Raw genomic sequence first — 22,117 nt, 5'->3', positions numbered from 1 at the left:
GTCTTGAACCCAAAACCACAAGCAGCATTCACATGGAAACGTTCTGCAAGACTCAGTTGCTCCAAATTGTTCCAGCAAACTAATCCCACGCATATTTTTTTTGACGGGTGGTATTAGAACCTTAACTATAATCTTTTGTTGAATTCCATTGGTTTTTTTCTAAAATGGAAAAGTACTGATGTTCTGCTTGGTTTTTAAGCATGATTGCAAGCCCCCTTAAGAGATCTTTAAAATCCAAAAGAGAGCATTAAGTATTTCAGGAGCAAATGAGATGGGCCTGAGAGTCCTCTGAATGTTTGATTATACTGCCTTAGTATTGTTATTAGGGGGCAGGAAAGACCCACTACCTCAACTTGTCATACTCAGAAGTGTTGATCACTGATCAATTACTTTCAGCCATCTCATTGCACGTGCAGAAATGGGGGATTTAAAATATAATCAGGAGCCCATGGCTTCTCCCATGGCTTCAGTAAGTGGAAAATGATAAAACAATGAACCCACGTTCCAGATTATGCACTGAGAAACAGAGGGTGGTCGATGGGCTGCATTGAGGAATGCAACACTATATAAACTCAACATGGTTGAACTTGGGGATCAGGCAAAACAGTTGATAAGGGGGAAATTGAGGAAAGGCACATTCCCATGGAAAAGGAGGACCAAAGCAGATGCAGAGTGGGTTTCCATCCCTCCCCCCTCCCCCCTCCCTCCCTCAACCGGCAGGGTCCCCAAGGTCTCACATACCACACCACTCGTCCACCCAGGCGAAGGCTTGGCGATGGCCGATGAGTAAAATATCTCGAATGACCTGAAACCCAAAATCCTGTTAATGCCATTGCGGGGATTGTCCAAGCAAATTTCACAGAACAATTCCACCATCATGTCTCCAGGGGCTACGCTGGCATGAGCAACTGGGATTTCAGCCAGAAATGTAGATGGCCATACTCTGCAAACAGGCCTGATTCACAGAGGTCCAACAGACCAGCATGGGAAAAATAGGTTGTACACGTTAGATGGATGTCCGGATGTCTGTGTGAAGGAATTCAGAGCTAAACTTGGGGAAGGTAGGAGAGAGCCATTAAAAAAGGACTGGCCAAAAACATTGTCCTGAGAAAGGGTGAGGAAGAAACTCAAAATAACCCTTCCTTGATTTTGTTTAGGAAAAAATGGGTCAGAAAGAAACTGGGACAGGCTTTCAGGACTGCATTATACTGCCTTGCCACAATACAGAGAATTCCTGGAATCCCTGCCATGACTGTTTTTTGACCTGGCCTATCTCCAAGGGCTGACAGCATACAGGTAGTCCTCAACTTATGATCATTCATTTAACAACCATTTGAAGTTACAATGGCGCTGAAAAAAGTGACTTACAACTGGTCCTCACACTTACGACCATCGCAGGATCTCTGTGGTCATGTGATCAACATTCATGTGCTTGGCATCCAGCAACTATTTATGATGGCTACAGCATCCCAAGGTCATGGGATTACCATTTGCCACTTCCCAGGGGGCTTCCAACAAGCAAAGTCAATGGGGGAAGCCAGATTTGCTTAACAACCATGTGGTTCGCTTAACGACCACAGCAAAAAAGGTTGTAAAATCAGGCGTGACTTACTTAACAACTGCATCGCTTAGCGATGGAAGTTCCAGTCCCAATTGTGGTCATGAGTCGAGGACTACCTGTATGTGCTAACTTTTTTCAGTTTTGTTTAAAGGCTGCCTGATGCTATTCATGGCACTATAGCAGTTTCCCTACTTTGCTTTGAGGGCGGAGGCATATGGGTTACTTTTTTCCCCCCCCCAAACATGAAGCCTTCTAAAGCACTATTCTAAACTGTAGCATGAAACTGAACATCTTCTGCCTTGTTCTGCTACGTTAGTGAGATGAGCGATTGTAGCCATCTGGATGTCACAGAACTACAACTCGAAGCATTCCTCACCCCTGTCCAAGTGGGCTAGGTCTCTGAAAGTTGTAATCCAGCAATATTCAGAGGGTTACAGGTTCCCAATTCTTGGCTGCAGAACCAAACATGGCCACTATATGGAAGAAGAGTAGTGAAAGTGTCAAACTCAAATACAGACTGAGCTTAAAGTGGATAGCCAGAGATTCTTCTTGTTCTGTACTCTTTCCCCTGCTTTTTTTTTAAACCCTGAGATCATTCTCCAAGGAGATAGCAACCTATCTTTGGGAAATAAAATTTCCCAAAGGGACTAGTCATCCTAAATGCAAGAAGCCTCTTTCTTTAGAACCTGCTGATTGATGTATGGAATCTGCAAAGCCGTAGACAAAAAAAAAAGAGAGGTTCAGGATCACAGGGCTTTTCCCATAAGGCAGGAGGTGGGTAAGCTGAATTCCCAGGGTTGCATGCATGCAGCTCCAAAGCCCCTTTCCCCCCCAATGTCGAGCCCCTTCTGACCAAAGTTCTTGCCAGTTTGAGATGAGAATTGCAGAACTACGGTAAAGGAAGCCACAGAAATGACTTAAGAAGATTGAAGAGAAATCAAGAACACCTCTCTTCCAAACCTAGGGAGAGGCAAATCTGGCTCCCAAATGGTAAGATTGGCTTTCAATGACTAAGTGCCCAGTATGGAACCAAGGAGGATTTCTGGAGGCCTAAGGAGCTGTCCAAGGTTCTGCAACAGCAGCCCTATCCCACATGACACCTGGCCACCAAGTCACAATGCATCTGTTGTCCTTCCCAATTCATAATCCAGAAAGCCATTGTCCCCTGTCAAGTAAAAAGAAAAACAAGGACACCCAGGTAGCCTCTCTCAGACCAGCCAATAAGGATTCTTGAATTCTGAGATAGTTCCTCCCACGTCCCTGCAGAAGTGACCCTCAAACATGCTGGACTTCATGATATCTTCAGACATCAATGTTTCCCACAGGCCCCTTTGTAGACAAAAGTACAATCTCACCTTATGGACAAATTGCTCTACCCGTGTTTGCAGCCCCCAGACTTCAAATTTGACTGTCACCAGTTTGTAGGAGCACATGATGGGCTGTGTATGTTCCCGCCAGCCCTCCTGTAGTGGCCCACGACCCGTCTTGGCTGAGCAGAAGGATCGGAGATCCTATAGCCAAAAAAGAGAGGAATCACAGAGGGTCTCTACAAGCCACAAATAGGCTGGCGTGCAAATAATCCAACGGATGTTGGATAGATGTCTTATATGATGCCTGGTTTCTCTAGCCAAAGGTTTTCACCCTTTAACAATCTCAGTTTGATGCTGTTGAAATAAAAGAAAAACTTTGAAACCAATCAATAAATTTTAGATATACAGAAGTATTCTTATTATTACTAGCAGCGGTGCTGTAATGCTAAATTCATTCAATTCATGTTAAATTTGGCAGCCTTTCTCAAAGTACAGTTGGTTGACCAGACCTTTCTCTCCCCTTGAATGGCATGTAAGTCTCATCATATTATCATTATAATAACCTTGTGAGGTAGGCTAGGCTGATGGAAAGCCAGGGACTTAGGTTTGCTGTGAGATGGTCTTCTAGTCCCTAATTTAAGGCTGTAAGAAGTGTAATTTAAGGCAGCGTTTCTCCACCTTGGTGACTTTAAGATGTGTGGACTTTAACTCCCAGAATTCCCCAGCCAGCCATGGCTGGTTGGGGAATTCTGGGAGTTGAAGTCCACACATCTTAAAGTCACCAAGGTGGAGAAACACTGGTTAAAGGGCCTTATGCAGCCTATGAGCAGGCCATTTATAGCCTCCAGACTGAGTCAGAACAAAAAGGTGGGCAGTTTTTTACATTTGGGGAAGCTTGAGAATTTATTGGGATACTCATTTCACTCCTAAAAACTCTTGCCAAAATAGAGCCTGGTCTTATCCCCTTTTGAAGCGTGGCCCCTGATGTGAGAAACAAAGTTTGCCATGACCTGTAAGCTAACAGAAGAGGCACATCCTTGTTCTAGTCCATCACTCAAACCACTATGCCACAGATAGTGGGATTCTGTCAATTGTAGCCTTACAATAAGGTAGAATTAGCTTATCTGTTTGTGTTTCCTTTCTGGTCTACCTGGGAGGGTAGACATCAACCTTGCAAGTCTGAAAGTACAAATCTCCCACCCTCCCTATTTACTGCCTGAGTAGCTAGGGTGGGTCCTTCCTAAGTTTCTTTCTCTGGCCATTACTCTGTTGCAGGCTCCTTTATCTTTCATCTGATCATTCTCTAGGCAGCATCTCTTCCCCCGTCTTCCAAGGTCACCCTCACAGGTCGAATAAGAGGTGGCTTAGCCCACAAAAGCAATGTGGACATGGCAAACATCTCAGAAGGGACCCTCCCTAGTTTCCTGGACTGTAAAGGCAACGGGGGAGAGATGTACTTTCAGACTTGCAAGATTGTTAATATAACCTTACAATAAAGTAGAGTTAGTTCGTCTAGGTGTGCTTCTTGTCTGGACTACCTTGCAAGGCTGACATCAATCTTGCAAAGTCTTATATTCTTTTCCAAAGAGAGGCAGAAGATCCCACTCAGAATTTTAGGAATGGCCTCTGATCCCCAGGGGACTCCTCTATCCACCAAACACCTAGAAGCAGCATTGTCACAACATCAGCAGCAGGTAGACGTACAAGTGTGATGGTCTGCGGGAAAGACTTTGGGAGACTAGGCCAAGAGACCCAGCCAAGGGAACGGTCAGATAAGAGGCAGCACAGCCCACAGCTGGATAATGGGTGAGGCAAGAGGCTCAGAAGGAACGTTCCCTAGTTTCTTGGGCTGTAAAGGAGATTGGGGGAGAGATGTATTTTCAGACTTGCAAGACTGATGTTAGTCTGTGGGGTAAACCAGATTGGAATCACAACTAGATGAGCTAATTCTACTTTACTGTAAAGCAGTGTTGTCCAAACTTGGCCACTTTAAAATGAGTGGACTTCAACTCCCAGAATTCCCCAGCCAGCATGTTTGGACAACACTACTGTAAAGCTACATTGTCAGAATCTTGCACGTCTGAAAGTACAATTCTCCCCCCTCTCCCTCTCCTTTACAGCCCAAGAAACATACCATCACATCAAGTGACCAATTTGCAGAATGCCATGACACAATTAACACAACAGCTGGGACAGAATTTGCCCCAGCCCGCTGCAGTACAGCATCATGAAGCTCTTCCCCCCGTCTCCCAAGGTCATTCCCACCTATCATTACAGGACTAAGCAGTTGGGTTGGGGAAGTAAAAGTCACCCACCAACCATGCAGAGTTAGCCTGCCCAACCGGTTGTTACCTCTAGGCTCCTGTAGTAACGGTCTGGAACTTCATCAAACGCGATGTCCAGGAACATCACTTCATGGTCTCCCAAGATTTTTTCACTGGGAAAGATCTGTGAGAGCAAGAGGGAAAACATTGGGCTTGTCAACTTGGCAGTGAGAGAAAACCCAGATTCTCAGCTAATGAATGATGGTCAACTCAAGGAGGGTGGGCTAGGCTACAATGCCTATCTTCTCTCCTGTGGCTTGTCACTGACACCCTCAAGCCCCTTGGAATCACAAGGACTCTTCTGATCCTCTACTCCCTTGTCTTGCTAGGTCCCCTGTCAGGCCTAGCCCAAGGAACTCCAAGAGACCATGTAAATTCAGTCCAGCAATGTTTATTAGCTACAACCTCTAGCAAGAATCTTCCCAGACTGAAACCCCAGCTCCCAAGTAATGCCAGCCACAACACTGTGAATTCCTCAGGGAGGTGCCAGTCTCATCCTCTTATCTTTCCCTCACGCCTCAGGAGATGAAAGAAAACATTTTTCTCCCTGAGTCTGGCCTTCATAATTCCATTCCATCACATCCCCCATGGCAATAGTGGCGAATCCCATCTTGCCTTGACTCTTCTCATCTCATCAACAAGGTGCCATGGCATCTTGGCAAGGGACACTCAACTATTCCTCATGGCCTCTTCCCATAAACAAGCCTGAGTGCATCCTCCCAGGGAGGGAAGTTGGTTTAGTGGCTGATCCTTTATAGTGCATTATATAAATTCCTAAATCCAGCCCAGCCCAACAGTAGCTGGTGATGACTCTGTAGGATTTTAGATAGGTGGTTTTCCTTCTGTATACCTGCAGAAGCTGGTGGGGTCATACTGTGGGCCTTCTACATGTCAAACAAAGACCCTATCTCCAAGCTATAGTCCCTTCCCTTCAACCCAGGAAGTGGTGTTAGGTTGACTGAGATCTTGGCCCACCAAGCTGGTTATTATCAGCACTGACCGGCAGCTGCTCTTGAGAATTTCAGATAGGAATCTTTCCATCCTTATCTGGAGAGGCTGAAGACTGAACCTGTAATCTTCTGCATGCCAAACAGAGACTCTACCACTGAGCTATGATTCCTTCCCTTGAACATAGAAAGTGGTCTTAGATTGATTCAGATCCTGGCCCACCAAGCCCAGTATTGTCAGCCCTGACTGGCAGCAGCTCCTGAGAGTTTCAGGTGGGAATTTTTCCATCCTTATCTGGAAAGGGATCATTTTTCATTCTTCCAAGGCCATCATTTCCACAAAACGTTTGATACAACCCTCTATTTCCCATACTTTAACCCGGGTGACCTCCTTGATAACAAGAGGCATATTTTCCCAGGATAATCTGTTAGAGGCTTCATAGTGGGTGGGGGTGAAGCCAGCAGTGAGCGGGATCAAAACTAGAAGTGGGCAGGAATCGCTTTTTCTTTCTCTCCCTCCTAGAGAAGGGGCAGAATTTTCTTATTGGACAGAGATTTGAACTATGAGCTCTTGCCCAGAAGTGTGCAAATAAAACCGAAGGCCCTATAAGATTAGTCCTGGGAATATTGTACTGAACTTTAAATTGCACATAAGTGAAAAAACAGAAAATTCCTTTGCTATGTCTCCTGTCTCTGTTAAATTTTGAAATGTAGGCTCCCCAGGCCAGAGTCTTTTTATCCTGAACTCCAGATGGGGGTCGTCCAAGCTAATATTCAGTCACCAATTCAATGCACGGATAACTCCCACTGTGTCTACATTTTCCCCTGAAAATAGCTAGACAATAGAAGAGAATATAATGTAGCTCAGGGTTGAACTGTGGAGTCCTTGGGGATCTCTGAGCTTGATTGTTTGCTGGCAGACGTTTCGTTACCCAGCTAGGTAACATCTTCAGGGCTAGAAGGGAGTGGGGTTTGCTCCCTGTTTATATACAGTAGCTTGCCCAGTCAGTGTTGGTGGAGGTGGGTTTTCTCCTTGGTAGTTCCTTGATTAGGCTGTTGTTTACTGCTTGATTGTCTGTCTGAGCTGGTAGTTCCCTGATTATTAATTATTAATTAATCCATTTAATTGATTATTAATAATTGATTAATAATTGATTAATTGATAGCTAGACAGGATGAAACAGGGCACTGTTTCCAATTCTGCACGGGTCGCACTTACGTCGGTGCTATTTCCACAATTATCTTCGTACTTGGTTTCTATGTAGATAGAAAATTTGGGCAGAAAGGAGCACTGCAAAAGGAAAGAGAAATGGAGAATCAGAGAAGAGAGAAAGGATGAAAGAGAGGATGGTGCTGGAAAAGAGGCAAGCAAACAGTCATCTATGTCAAGGTGCTATTTCTATTTTCCTGCCCTTAAAGTGGAGGGAATAAACCAACCAATTCTGCCCCAAGAAACGAAAGGAAGGGATGGGGTTTCAACTTTTATTTCTTCCACACAGTGGATGGAAAACAGGACCTGCAGACAATTCCATTCTGCCACTTTTCTAACTTCTGGGAACCATCTGCACGTGGTCAAGTATTAAATTTGACACCATGAGGGCTAGAAACCCAGTGCTTCCTTCATCCTCCGGAAATGCAGTTTCCTCTGGGTTTTCTGCACTCCTGGTGAAAAACGCAGCAGCATTCCAGATGTTCCCCTTTTTGCAAAGGCTTGTCTGCAGCCTTGAGGCTACTCACGGCGTTCTTGCTTTCGCTCCTTGATCCTGCTGGAGAAGTACTGAAAGCGGGAAGGCATCGTAGCACTTACCGTGTACTCTGTACCCATTGTGAGATCATTCCAGGTATCCACAGGTTAGCAAAGGGGAGACAAAGAGAAAGAGAGACAGCTGAGGTTGGAGAGAAGGAAGAGTTACCCATGACAGATTTTCTGGGCAACTTAATCCGCTTGCTTTGCAACCCGACGTAGGCACCATGGTCTGTGCAGTGAACCTCAAAGCTGCAAAGGGGAATCAGATCGTTCTTGTACCCGAACTGGCAGGAAAATCCAATTAAGCTAAATAAAAGAACAAGGGAGTAGATACGTCTGAGATCTCAAAGACTCAGCGAGCAATCTTTTAAGGAGGGAGCAATTTGCAAAGGGCTGGAAGACTGAGTTCACTCAGCATCCTCACTCAGAGGATAAACCACTTCTTTGCAGATTTTTTAAGAATAAAATGTGGCCTCCCTTGTGCTCAGTGATGCATCAGTGGAGGAGTGGACAGCCTGGTTTGGGGGGTGGGGGTTAAAGAGGCAAGAAACCCCACCCCAACAAAAACCAGGGAAAATTGTTACTGAATTTGAGGCATCGGGTGTGGGGGCCACGAGGGTTGCAACAATCTCTTTTAGATTCCTGAGCCTTGCGCTAACCCACCAATTGGGTTCCCATGTTATATGAAGCCATAATAGTCACATGGTGTCAACCACTGTAGATGGCCAACATAATTTAACGCGTGTGAGACATGGGTGTCTTCAAGGTGTCATCAAAAAGGTCAAGATGGCAGCTGCGATGGTGTGATCAAAGGTCTGGCTATTTCTGGAGGTTCAATTGCACTGCCGACAGCTTGACTTTTTTGACCACATCCTGTAGACACTCTTGGTATGAGGGGTGTACATATGATTTGACAAATAATATGTCAAATTTGGGATGGCTTTAAGAGTTGCCCAGAGAGAGCTGGAGGCTACATACGGGTGATTACAATTTGAAGCTCGGATACTAGACAGGAGTTACAGGATTCTCAAGACAAGGGACCCTAAAAGCAAAATGCTGGGTGAAAAGTTCATGGTTTCTGTTAGCCCTGCGAGGTAGTCCAGACAAGAAGCACAACCAGGAGTACTAGCTCTATCTCTATTGTAAGGTTACATCAACAGAATCTTGCAAGGCTAAAAGGATTTCTCCCCTCTTTTCCTTTTATTCTCCAGAAAACTAGGGAGAGTCCCTTCTGAAATGCTTCCCACGCCCCTTTTCCTTCTCTGGGCTGAGACATCTTTTACATGCCAGTGGTCTCGTCTGTGGCTCTCCCTCCTATCTGCCAAGGTCATTTCCACATGCCATTATAGTTTTCTCCTTACCTGTGATGGTATATGGATAATAGTTCCAGGCCTTCTCCGTGATATAGAAGATCCGTGGTGTTACTGCACGAGCCCAGCTAGGCAGTTTGCTGAAGAACACAGAGCACAAGGCAAAATGGAAATCGAATCCCAAATTCAAATCTATCTATGTTCAAATTTGCAAATGATTAAGCTATACCCCAAATTAGCCCAAGTCAGCTCTACAAACTATACTAATGTAAACTATTACTTAATATTTTATTAATGATCATATTAACATTTAAATGGGAAAAAAATCAAAATGTGCAAGGAATGAAGCTGGTGAGGCAGGAACCAGCAGTCCCCAGCATAGAGAGAACCATTATGTCAGGTGCCTTCAAGGCCAACAAGAGAAGAACCAAAAATCTGTTGACTTGGAATGGTGGGAGGAAAAAGCCTAGAATATAAACTCTAGAGCACAAAACTGCAGTGGATAATCTTCTGTGGGTATATGGCTTCATTTCTGTCTGCAGTAGAGACTAATTTGGCCAAGAAGGATGCTGAGGAACTGGAAACAGTTCAGAGAAGAGTGAAAGCTTCCAATGCATGAAGGGATGTCACAGGGAAGAGGGAATGGATTTTTCTCCATAATGCTTGTGGGTAGAACAAGAACCAATGGGTGGAAGTTATGGGTTTTTCTCCATAGTGTCCAGGATTAAGCCAAGAACCAATGGGGAGAAGTTTTATAGAGGGAGAACCAAACTGGGAATAAGGAGGAATTTCAGGATCATGAGAGCTCATAAGCAATGGAACATCCTGTCTCCTGTAGTCATGAGGACTCCATCACTGGAGGTCTTCAAACAAAGGTTGGACAGCCATTTGTCTGGGATGGTCTGAGGGTTCCTGCACCGGGCAGGTAGTTGGACTACAAAACCTCCAAGATTCCTTCCAACTCCATGGTGCTAAGTCATGACTGTGAGCCTTCTGCTAAGTGATCCAATTCCTGAATAAGAAGTTAAGAGTCTCAACAACCAAGATTTATATACAGGTCATGTCAAGAAGATGGACAAAATGTCGGCAAACAATGTAAATAGGCCACTACCCATTTTTATTACTTTTTTTAAAAAAAATTTGCAGCTCCTGGAGGAGCAAATTTACTGCTGAATTAGAGCAGCCTAGTTTTTCATGTTTCTCCTCCAACCCCAGAAGTATTAAACAGATGAGTTAAGTCTCTGGTATTACAGTTAATTCTCCCACAGTCAGTAAGAAGTAAAATACAAGCAAATCTAACTGTTGCAAAAGGAACAGGTGAATGGAAACAGGCTGGTCCATTCAAAAGAGTGGGGGAAGCAGGCTGCCACATGGGGCAGGAAGGCAACCTCACACAAGTGGGTTTGAACATCATCATTTCCATACATAGGACTTGTTCTCAAACCACAGCAGTTGATGATATTCTTGGATTATTGGTGTACACATCCTTCAATAAATATTATTTATCTCTAGTTTGCGACCTTGCCTAAATGGCTCATTCCTGCATGTGGGCTACAGATGGACATCTGATCAGCTTAAGACACTTATTTTAGTGAATCTCTCTTCCCTCTCTCAAAAAAGGTAAAGGTAAAAAGTTCCTCGATTGATTGACTGATTATGTGCCATCTAGTCAGTGTAGACTCTTGACTACCATATAGATAGAATTTCTCCAGGAGAATCTGTCCCCAGTCTGGTCCTTCAGGTCTTCCAACAGTGCACCCATTGCCTCTGTAACTGGGTCTATCCACCTTGCTGCTGGTCATCCTCTTCTTCTCTTTCCTTCCACATTTCCACATTAGAGCCTGCTCCAGAGTACACAGTGTGTCCAGGGTATGATAATTTGAACCTGCTCATTTGTGCCTGGAGTGAGAACTCTGGGTTGATTTGTTCAATGAACCATTGGGTTGTTTTCTTGGCTGTCCACAGTATTCTCAGGAGTCTCAAACACCAAAGGTCAAAAGCATCAATACTCTTCCTATCCTGCTTCTTCAAAGTCCAACTTCTGCTTCCATGGAATATCACAGGAATATAATGGTTTGCATGATTCTCCCAATGACCTTGTGGACAGTTCCATGCAATTTTCTTGACAACAATAGGGAGGTATCTGCCATTGTCTTCTTCTGGGACTTTTTTTTACTTTGTAGCCCTTGGACTTCCTGGTTGACTCAGCCAGGGGGATGTTCTCCAGTGACAGATGGTGGGTAAGGGGGCAAGAAAAGACTTTGCTTGGCCATCCAGAAAAAGGACACCCTGCTTCTCTCACTTTCTCTTTCTGACTGTTTGCCTGGAATCAACCATGCCAGGTAACAATACAGGAGCCCACCACCTCTCAGGTCTTCCTCTGTGCTCCCCACCAGGCATCTTTTACGCAGGATTGAGCTGCAGACCTTGTGGCACCTGGCACAGTCCCTTCACCCCTGTGGATGTGACCAGGCTGCTAGAATTAGATCCTTCTTTAGTGCTCCCATCTGCCTTCACAGTGGCAACTTTATATTTTATCAAACTGATTTTTCTAACAAGGGGCTCTGCATGCTTCCTCCCACTCACTCCTGTTCCCATCTGAAATTAGCTAACCCTGCTTTAGGTTTCTGAGATCAACCAACATTGATTAGGGGCTCCAAAGCCACTCCCAGATGAAAAAGGCTGGAATTCCCCACTGGCAGAAGTTCTTCTTTGCTGTAGTGTCACCTGCCAGTTGGAATCTGCAATCTGCCTGAGTTGTGGGACAAGGAGAGATGATCTCCCTTTCCTATCACTCAATTATTCCTGTTCAGTTTTGTCCTCTATAAATAGAATTCCCTTAGGAGGAGAGTCGTGAGAACACAGTCTAAAAATACAACCATTCCCACGCGGACAGCTCTAGCGATGGCCAACTGGTTTCGATCAGTACTGCAGGGAGACAGATCCACCCAGGTGGGGTGTGAGTAACCAGGGGCTTATATTCCAGGCCATCAAACAACCAAGCAAAAAATGGGAAGCTGGGTTTAAGCCAGCTGGGAGAAACGCTTGCGGCTTCAGCTGAAATGCAATTGCAAGGCGAAATCTGCTTATTTCAGTGTAAGCTGGGAGAAAGGACAAAGGTAAACAGAGAGAGACTGACAGCCTGATCCTAAATTCAATTGCAGGTTGGAGAGCCTGCATTTAAGTGGATTTAGCCCAATTGAACCTTGCAGGCATCATGCATTTGGAACTGGGAGGAAGGTAATGGGAAATGACAGGGATAACTATTGAAAAACGGGATGGGAATAAATCAAAACTTCATATGAAGGATGCCCAGCTTGGTCCAAGATAGGCTGCAGAGCCCTGCTTCCTACGAGCCTGAACCTGGCATGGATTCAGGGTCATACAAGGATAACAATCAGAGCCTTGTGTTACAAGATGCCTCAAGGGGGACAACAGTGGCCATCAGTTCAGACAATAGCTATGGGCTCTTGGCAAGGTCCACCCCGCCCCCCCCCTCCCAGCCAGGCATGCTCTTCTTCATTCATGGGCAGGGCCTGGATTTGTTTAGGAACAGCATCCTGGAACAAGGAGAGAACAACAACGTGACAGGACTTCTAGAAGTCATAACATAGAAAGGGGTTAAGGAGGAGACCCTCCACTCACTTCCTAAGAGCAACAAAGCAACAGGACTTCTAGAAGTCATAACAAGGAAAGTGGTTAAGGAGAAGACCCTCATTTCCTAAGACCAGAAGTCATAACATGGAAAGGGGTTAAGGAGAAGACCCTCCGCTCATTTCCTAAGAGCAACAAAGCAACAGGACTTCTAGAAGACATAACCTGGAAGGAAGTTAAGGAGAAGGCCCTCCACTCATTTCCTCATTCATAGCTGAAGGAGAGAGCTGGAGAAGGAACTGTCAGCCAGCAGCTGTAGGCACAGACTTCTCCAACTTGGAACCCTGTAGTTGTTGTGGACAAGAATTCCATCAGGCTGGCTTTCGGTTGGTGGGAGCACCTTCTGCAAGGCACTGAGCTTGGAAAGGTAATAGAAGCAGCTATCAGAATCAGTAGCTGCCAAAGTCACCCAGAGGCTTTCCACAATGAGCAACTTTTCCCTAAAGCTCCTGGGGAAAACAAGAAAACTCTCCTTTCTCCCACAACGGCTGTCAGAAATGGGCTGACACTTGTAATGACAAGAAGTCCCACTGTTGAGTCAGTGGGGCTCTTCAGCCCCCTCCCCAGATCACAGAAAGCAGGCTGACCTTGGCAAGCCTGTGCTGTCAGCTTCATCAAGTCAATTAACTCAAACAACCTTTCCCGGGAGGTAAAACGTTATTGATCGGGGCTTGCGGCCAGAAACAGTGAGAGGAAGAAGAATGGAAGCTGAGCAGTGAGGGCCCAGAGGGAATAATTTTTCTTCCCTTGCTTGCCAGGGATGTTAGTGCTTCCAGGATGACAGCCCATCTCCTCAAGAAGGTTTGAGCCTTGGCTGGCGAACCGGAGTGGCAGAGCAGACAGTTATGACCACATCCTTTCAATAAATCAAGAGATTTGGCTGCCTCTACAGTTGCTCCATAAGGTAGGCAGGAGTCAAAGGAGGAAATTGAGGCAGAATAGGAGACAGCAACTCATAAGGGCAGAAAGAGACATGTGCTTATTTTTGGCATTCCCTGTCCAGTGGCTACAGCTGAAGAACAGAAGGGGTTTGGCATCCTCCAACACACTGCCCACCTTCCTGCAAACTAAATTAAAATGAAAGAAATTTACATTTTTATTTGTAAAAAAAAAAGAGGCCAACATTTTGTGAGAGCACCAGTTCTCTTGGAACTTCAGAAACTCGCCAGAGATCTTGCATAACAACGCCAAGTTATCATGGTCTTTGAAAGATCTATCACTCCTAGAAGATTTGGGGAAAATATAAGGGAAACATCCAAAAGCTATCATGAGATGGCATTCGGGGGCTAATGAAGTTGCCGTCCCTGATACAGACAACCTCGAAGAGGTTCTGATCTGAGGAGACAAGTGTAGAAGGAACAGCTGGAGGGTGCCATTTCTGAATGCTGTGCTATGTTCTGCTGTGTAGTATACGTGCATTCAGTTCAGAGTGCATTAAGAAGGACATAGAGAAAAGGGAGAAATCAAAAATAGCCATGGGTCCATGAAGCAAGGCCTATTAGAAAGCAACTGAATATGTTTGCTCTAGAGAAGGGAAGACTAAGAGATTAAAAATGAACTTTTCCAATCCCAAAGACGTTATTCTCTAGAAGGGGGAAGATGGAGCTCTTTAAGGAAGTAAGGAACCAATCTCACATATTCAAATCTAGAAGGACATCTTGCAGCTCAACATTAGGAGAAACATCTTACAAGTTCTTGACAGAGAAATTTAGACAATGCGTCCAATTACTTAGATGGAAGGGTGGGTTCTTCTCTTTCATGGTGGTCTTCAAGCAGAAAGTAGGCGGTCATTGTTTAGGGATTCTCTGATTCTAATTTCCTGAACCAAAGAGATGATTGGGCCAGATGGAATTCAGAGATTGCTTTATATTTTGCCTGATCATTCGTCCATGTAGCCTAACACTGTTGGGTGATGGAAGTTCTCTAGGATTCCTAGCAAGAGTTTCTCCAACTTCCCTAGGGGATGCTGAGGACAGAACCAGGAATTTTTTTCTCAGGGACTACCATCAGTCACTGAAATGGTGGTGATAGGGTGGCATAAGTAAATGTGGCTCTGTGCCTTACCAGGATGTCATGCTCCCATCTCCAAATTGAATGGCTCCTTCTGGGTGGTGGGAGTGGTTGAAGTATCCTTCAGCCTTCTAGTTAGTCAGCATAAAACACACAGTCCTCAATTTATCTTGGATATTCCTTTCAGATTCGTTCTTGATTCAGCACGGATGTTCTTTGTTTGGCTCAAGCCAAAACGAATACACGTTCATTCATCCTGCCGAGAACAGCAACTTGCTGTTCTCTCCCTGTGCATTCGATAGATATGGTATCACATCAGTGCGAACTGGGCAAATTGAAAAGAAATTTCAGCAGGAGATAATAGATTTGAAAGGATGGCATTCAGCCAGACCACTGTGCTGTGCTCCTCCAAGGATGTTTCCCTGAATGCAAAGAGCTGAATGAATTGACATCAAAGGGTAAGGAAAAAGCTGGTTTATCAATGAAGCTTCCCTCTGTTATAAAAAGATGTGTTCAGCCTGAAACTGGGGGTTCTGCCAACAGGATCCAGATTGTTTCGTCTCTGCTAGGGGCAGAGCAAAACAGGACGAGTACCCATCGTGAGAGATTGTGGGGACGCTAGGAACATAACAGGAGTCATTTCAGACATAACCTACCAATAGATACTTTAGGACAGGGGTCTGTTAGTAGCTTATCTCATAAACAGCAGCTCAGTTCAAGTGTGAAAACACCCAGCAAGAAGAGATGCCAAGCACTGCAAAAGACTTTTGCCTTCCTGAACTCACTAATCAAAGAGAGCTAGAAGTTATTTCCAAGAATCTGGATCTTACCCCTAACTCTTGTGTGAAAACACTCTACTGAAGTTGGGTGAGTCTTGCTTCCTTGATGGTGCTCTTAGATGAGGGGCTTGACCCCAGGGTAGGAGTCCCCCAGAAACAATCGGGGTATAGCCAGTTGCCCCCAGTCCAAATTAGATCATTGTGGTGGTGGTGGTGGGACCTGCTCATCAACAAGTATTCTGCTCAACAGGAAAAGGGGAGAGAAGGTCTGGATTACGGCTTCCGTGAGTCCCATCTAGCAGGATTACAGGTCCAAGATCTCTGGCAGGATGGCATCTCTCCTACCCGCCCATCAAGCATCTCCCAGGAACAAATTGTCCGTTCTGAAAAATGTATGGATTTGGACGGGAAGATGGCGATATGTGGGAGTTGCAAGCCAGAGAGATGGTGGAAGGGGAAGGAGAAGTGGAGGGTTGGAGGAATATATGACTTTATCTCAGGGTTTTCATGCAAAATCCAGCCCAGAGCAATTGTCAGATTTCATGACAGGTTAATTGGAAAGCAGAGAACAAATGGGTACTGGAGAAAGGCAAAACTCTGCATCAGCAGGGCGGAGGTGGAGGAGGAGAACGATGCTCGGCGGCTGGGATCTGGCCTTGGGAGAAAGTCTCCAGCACGAGGAGGAGGGAATGCAATCCTGGGGCTGCTTGTTGCCCCCAGCCACCCAACTTCTCCTTCTCCTTCTTTTGGGGGGGGGGCAAATGATGGTGGCATTTCTAGAGGTTAACATCCCACCATTTTCAGGTGGGAAACACAAGGGCATTAAGCTAAAAGAGGCTTGGTGGAATTGAAACAAAGGTGAGCTGCCATTTGCTGCAGGAGAAGAATTAGGAAAAGGGAAGGAGGAAGGGAGGGAAAGGGAAAGGAAGGGAGAGGGAAGGGAAGGGAAGGGAAAGGGAAGGAGGAAGGGATGGAAAGGTGGGAGGGAGGAAAGGGAAAGGAGAAAAGGAAAGGGGAAGGAAGGGAAGGGAAGGAGAAAAGGGGGAAAGGAGGAAGAGGAAGAGGCTGGAATAAGGGAAGGAAAGGAGGAAGGAAAGGGAGTGGGGAAAAGGGAAGGGAAAGGAAGGGAAGGAGGAAGGGAGGGAAAGGGGAAAAGGGAAGGGAAGGAGAAAGAAAGGGAAGGGTTCAAATATAATGGAAAGGAAACAGATATAATAGCAAGGCAAGGCAAAATCTTTAGCCTTGCCCATCGATGCCATATGGTGTGCCACCTCTTAACTCACTGCCTTGCCCTGCATCTCCAGCCCCCCAGTCTTGCTCAACCCACTCAGTACTGCCCCTTCTACAGAAGACACTCAGCCGCCTCCTTCCTCTCTCCAGCTCTAAGTTAGGAACACTTGTGACCCGCCTCACAAGGCTCTGGCAAGGAACCGCCTAGTGCCCCACTCGTGAAAGTACCCACAAGAGAGAGAAGAGGAGAACCGGGGCACTGGCCCTCGAAACGCTGCTGGTGCTTCCTCACCTGGACAGGTGGACCCGCTTCTCGGTGAACTGGCCCCGGCCGTGGACGGGGTCCTCGTGCGGCTCGTTTTTCACCACTTCCACCCCTTCTCCTCTGTCGCTTTCCTGATGGCTGTGCTTACTGATGGTGTAAAGTTGCCCAACACGATACTGTTGAGGAAAGAAGACCAAGAAGAAAGCAGTCTTGAAGGGGTTTGTGCAAACGGGCGGGTCGGGGGAGGAGGACAGGATGCCCCCCCCCGGATGTTCTCTCTGCCATGCAAATGTATAAGGAACCACCTGTGTGGTTTTGAACTACAACTCCAATCAGTCTGGCTCGCTTCTGGCTGGGAATCATGGGAGTAGCAGTCCATAATCATGACAGTAGTTGTTCAAAAGACCCCCAACACATCAGGGGACTCCAGCCTGAAACATTTATTTATCTGATTCCTATCCCACCTTTCCCACAGGACTCAGTTCCACTGAATTCCCTCTCCCAATTTTTCTCACAACCCCCCTATGAGGTAGTTCAGGCTGGAAGAGAACGACTGGCCTGAATTCAACCCCTGAGTTTCCCCAGGGCTGCAACAGAGTCCCCCGTGATGTCCCAGGATGTCCCCTGTCAATCTCAAAAATCAAAAAAAGAAAAGGGAACAAAACAAAAATGCTTGAAAAGAGGAAAGATCCAACCATTCACAACGTCAAAAGTCATCCTGGGTCACTGTTCTACATGGAGCTAGGTAGAATTATAGGCTCTTGCTTGGTTATTTGGAGCAAAACTGAAGTCTGGAGGACCTCAAACCGATGATCAAAGAGTGCAGAATAATGACTCATGAGGACAAACAATTGCTAAGAATTAAGAAAGGGCGGATGGGGGGCCGGGGGGAGCTGAGCACATACTTTTTGCAGGAATGTGGGAATGGTGTCAGAGCCAAACTCCAGGCAAGACATCTGTTCCTGGTTTTCCCACAATTGTTTTTCCCCCCAGCCCTGTAACCTAGTGGAAAAAACTCCAACCCTTTTGTGCGGTGCTCAGGGCTTCCTCGCCATAAAGTTTATTTCTATGCGACTTCTTTGCAGCACCCTCCCATTTTATTTATTGGAACGCACAAACACCCACACATATATGTATATACGTATGTACACATGCACAAACACGAGTCAGGCACACTTAGCACCAAGGGAGGTTTCTGCAAATACATTTTTTTGCCCACAAGTATCTCTCTGCTACCCATTTTAAAGCGTTCCCTAACTTCGCTTGCCTTCCAGGATCGCAGCAGCTTTGAAACGGCAGTATATTTTATTCTGTTTACAGTTTTCCTGTAAATCTGCTTTGGATGTGCAGGTTAAAAACACCTACTTCAAACTCCACCTTGTTTTATTCTGAGCCAACATCTGGAAGACTATATTATAAGGCATGGAGTAAATGCTCCAGAGGATGATTTAAAAACTTTTCCTCCAAGGATTCCCCACTCCTGAGCCTCCTCAAATCTATCAGGGACCTACAAAGGCTGTTCTTCAATAAAGTTTTCATAAGCTGCTCCATGGCTTACTGGTCTCCTTAAACCAGTGTTTCTCAACCTTGGCCACTTGAAGATGTGTGGACTTCAACTCCCAGAATTCCCCAGCCAGCCATGCCACTAGAACAGATGGATGGGTGGCATCATGCTGATTTGTGTAGTGTACAGCTGTGTTTCTCAGCCTCAGCAACTTTAAGATGTGTGGACTTCAACTCCCAGAATTCCCCAGCCCATGCATGGGCTGGGGAATTCTGGGAGTTGAAGTCCACACATCTTCAAGTGGCCAAGGTTGAGAAACACTGCCTTAAACAGTTGAAGGAAAATTCAAAAAAATGCTTTTGGTAAGTCTGTGCTTACTAAATTTCCACTTGTATTAAATGTTACCACAACATCACATCCTAAACCGATATTCAACATTCTGTATTACAGCTATGGATTCAGATCGGCCCTCAGTTCCTGATCAGATGCAAAAATGTCTGCTGAAAAGACAAAAATGCACGCGTGCACTTGAGGAACCCCTGTACGTTGGAAAAACGTCCAGAGGGAACAGTTTTTGTTCCAAATAGTCTGTATCCAAAAACCAACCATCTTGCCCTGTAAGTACACAACTTCTCTTCACGCACCTCTTCACTTAGAGCAGTGTTGTCCAAACTTGGCCACTTTAAGATGAGTGGACTTCAACTCTGGCTGGGGAATTCTGGGAGTTGAAGTCCACTCATCTTAAAGTGGCCATGTTTGGGCAACACTGACTTAGAGGGAAAAAACCCCAACAACCTTGCAGGCTGGAACAGACTGATCCTGGCAAAGCTTTAACTGTGCTTTGTTGATTAAACAGTAGCAGCTTCACTTTTAGAGTTAGAAGAACACTTGAGATTTGGGCGGCGTGGATATTTGTGCATGATAATGTCAAGGTTAGTGTAGATTTTAAAAATCACTACGTTAGACGTGCCACATTGAGAACATGGAATACAGTGGTGCCTCTAGTTACGAACGCCCTTCCTTACGAATTTTTCAAGATACGACCAGCTCCGGCCCCAAAAATTTACCTCAACTTGCGAACTCGCCTCGACTTACGAACCGGATCCGCAGCCATTTTCCGCCCGTTCCACGTGGTCCGCAGCCATTTTTCTGCCCGTTCCACGTGGTCTGCGGCCATTTTTCCGCCCGTTCCACGTGGTCTGTGGCCATTTTCCGCCCGTTCCACGTGGTCCGTGGCCATTTTTCCGCCCGTTCCACGTGGTCCGCGGCCATTTTTCCGCCCGTTCCACCTGGTCCGCGGCCCTTTTTCCGCCCTGCCGCATGGTCCGCGGCCATTTTTCCGCCCCTGACGCATGGTCCGCGGACGCCGGAATGGATTAACGGTAATTACATTGAACCTTATGGGAAAATTTGCCTCATGTTGCGACCAATTCGAGTTGCAACCAGAGTCATGGAACGGATTAAATTCGTAACTCGAGGTTCCACTGTAGATACAAATCCAGGTTGTGCTTGAAAACACCTTTGTGGCTCTCAGCACAAGAAGCATTTTATAGACGGGAAATAATAGTCAACAGACAAACGGTTAACATACTGGAGATACTAGAATTTTGTCAAGGGGAACGCAAAATAAAATCAAGAGAACAACTGATGGCAGAGGGACATATTGTCAATGGTTTTCCTATTTACAGTTATTGGAAAGATTCAAAATAGACTAAAGCATTTATGGTATTGAATATTCTGACTTTGAAACTGAATTGTGTACAAATGATGCACGTGTGCGATTGCTAAAATGTATGAACGTTTATTGAAAGTTGAAACAGAAGAAGAACAAGTGAAAGAATGTATGATAAAGTGGGCTACATTTTTTTTGTTATAATATACAGATGGAATAATGGGAAAATATGTGGTTAAAAGGACTGAAATTTACACTATGCTCTAATCTTAAAGAGATTTTTTAATAAAATGATGGACCTACTGTTGGTATCTGTCACCAGAGAAATTGTCTAGAATGTATAAAGGCACTTCAAATTTATGTTGGAAAGGTGAACAAGAAGGGACATTTTATCATGGATGTGTAAAAAAGCTAGAAAATTCTGGATTCAAATGCATACATTGCTTCAGAGGATTTTAAAGATTAATATACAATTGAGACCAGAGGTTTTTCTTTGGGGATTGATGGACAAACAGTTGGAAAAAAGTCATGGAATTTTGTTTTTACACATGAGAACTTTGGTGAGATTATTGCATGCACAAAGATGGAAAGATTCAACATTACCCACCATGGAGGAACGGTTGGTGAAGATGATGGAACTTGCTGAGATGGCCAAATTGACTTCTTTGATCAAAGACAATATCTATGTTTATTGCTGACTGGAAACCCCTTTTGGATTTTTTGCGTAAAACAGAAAAAAATGAACTTACGAATTATGGTTTTGATGATTAGACAGGATAGATTATAGAAAGAAGAGAGTTATATTGTAACCATAGAGTAAGAAGTAAATTTACAATTGTACTTATAACCGCTGTAAAGAAGATTAGAAGCCCCTTCTTTGTATCTTTCTTCTTTCTCTTCTATTTCTCTTCTACTTTTTTCCTTTCCTTTTTTCACTTTAGCTTTCTCTTTTATTTCTTCCTTTCCCTTTTTCCGTTCTTATTCTCTTTTAGTCTGTATTCATTTTTACTCTTGCCTTTCAAACTTTCAATAAAATCATATTAAAAACAAATATCAATCAATAGCAGCTTCGTAAAACAGGCTAAACCAGAACTCAAAAACATCACGACGTAGAGCAGAGATCCAAAAAGGGTGACCCAGAGATATCCCTTCTGGGGTGTCCAGAGCACCCCAGGAGTAGACAGGGCCCAAAAGTTTCGTCCAGGGTGTGAATAAGGACATTCTTTCCCCCGTTCTCCTTGCAAAATATATAGAACTAGTTGATCTTTCTGTATCCTAGCTACTGTTGAATGGGTGTTTAAACTCAGCTAGAACAATTGCATAAGATTTAGGGTCCTCCTTGCCCAGGAACACAGCACATTCAGTTCTTCTGCAGTCCTGGAAAATAGAGAATTGTAGATATCTTAGACATGTGGTCTTGGGTAACTATGGAAAACTTCACTCACCAACTGCAATTTTCCAAGGGATCAGCTAAACCTACAGCCTCCGGGTTGGTTTCTTTTTGTCTGAGAGTCAATATCTGGTAAAACATGATCTTGATGAGTTTACTTGCCGCTGACTTAGGACGTTCAATGTTATGCTTGGAAAAGAGAGACGACCATCTGTATTTCAGAATTATTTCCCTTTTTTGTAAGATGTAAACATTACCCTGGCTGTGTGTGATTAACATACACCCCCCCACATGTGTCTGTTTAAAATATTTTGTATAAATCAACGTAGCAAGGATTTTCCCCGATCTCCAGAGCAGGATTATAATTATCCCAATTTTAAAGCAAATAAAAACAATGGTATTTACTTGGTCTTC

The 22,117-nt window shown here is 44.9% G+C and overlaps 1 protein-coding gene across 6 annotated transcripts in view; it reads right to left on the bottom strand.

Annotated features, from left to right (window-relative positions):
• Window positions 1-22,117, bottom strand: part of LOC103062246 (cytoplasmic phosphatidylinositol transfer protein 1-like) — a 57,518-nt gene that overhangs the window by 10,302 nt on the left and 25,099 nt on the right. For all 6 annotated transcript variants that reach the window (XM_088151025.1, XM_088151024.1, XM_088151022.1 and 3 more), the window contains exons 3-9: window positions 17,165-17,313; window positions 9,251-9,339; window positions 7,950-7,957; window positions 7,362-7,433; window positions 5,224-5,319; window positions 2,917-3,072; window positions 742-805 (exon numbers count right to left, since the gene is read on the bottom strand). In XM_088151025.1, the coding sequence (XP_088007151.1) occupies window positions 742-805; window positions 2,917-3,072; window positions 5,224-5,319; window positions 7,362-7,433; window positions 7,950-7,957; window positions 9,251-9,339; window positions 17,165-17,313 (634 nt within the window). The remainder of the gene's footprint in view (window positions 1-741; window positions 806-2,916; window positions 3,073-5,223; window positions 5,320-7,361; window positions 7,434-7,949; window positions 7,958-9,250; window positions 9,340-17,164; window positions 17,314-22,117) is intronic.

The sequence above is a fragment of the Python bivittatus genome, unplaced genomic scaffold (assembly GCF_059951505.1).
Source record: "Python bivittatus isolate LINGU-HERP-01145 unplaced genomic scaffold, Pbiv_v1 ctg000640_np1212, whole genome shotgun sequence".
Taxonomy (NCBI): domain Eukaryota; kingdom Metazoa; phylum Chordata; class Lepidosauria; order Squamata; family Pythonidae; genus Python; species Python bivittatus.
Note: the sequence above shows the minus strand (reverse complement) of the source record. Positions and strands in the feature narration are given on the sequence as shown.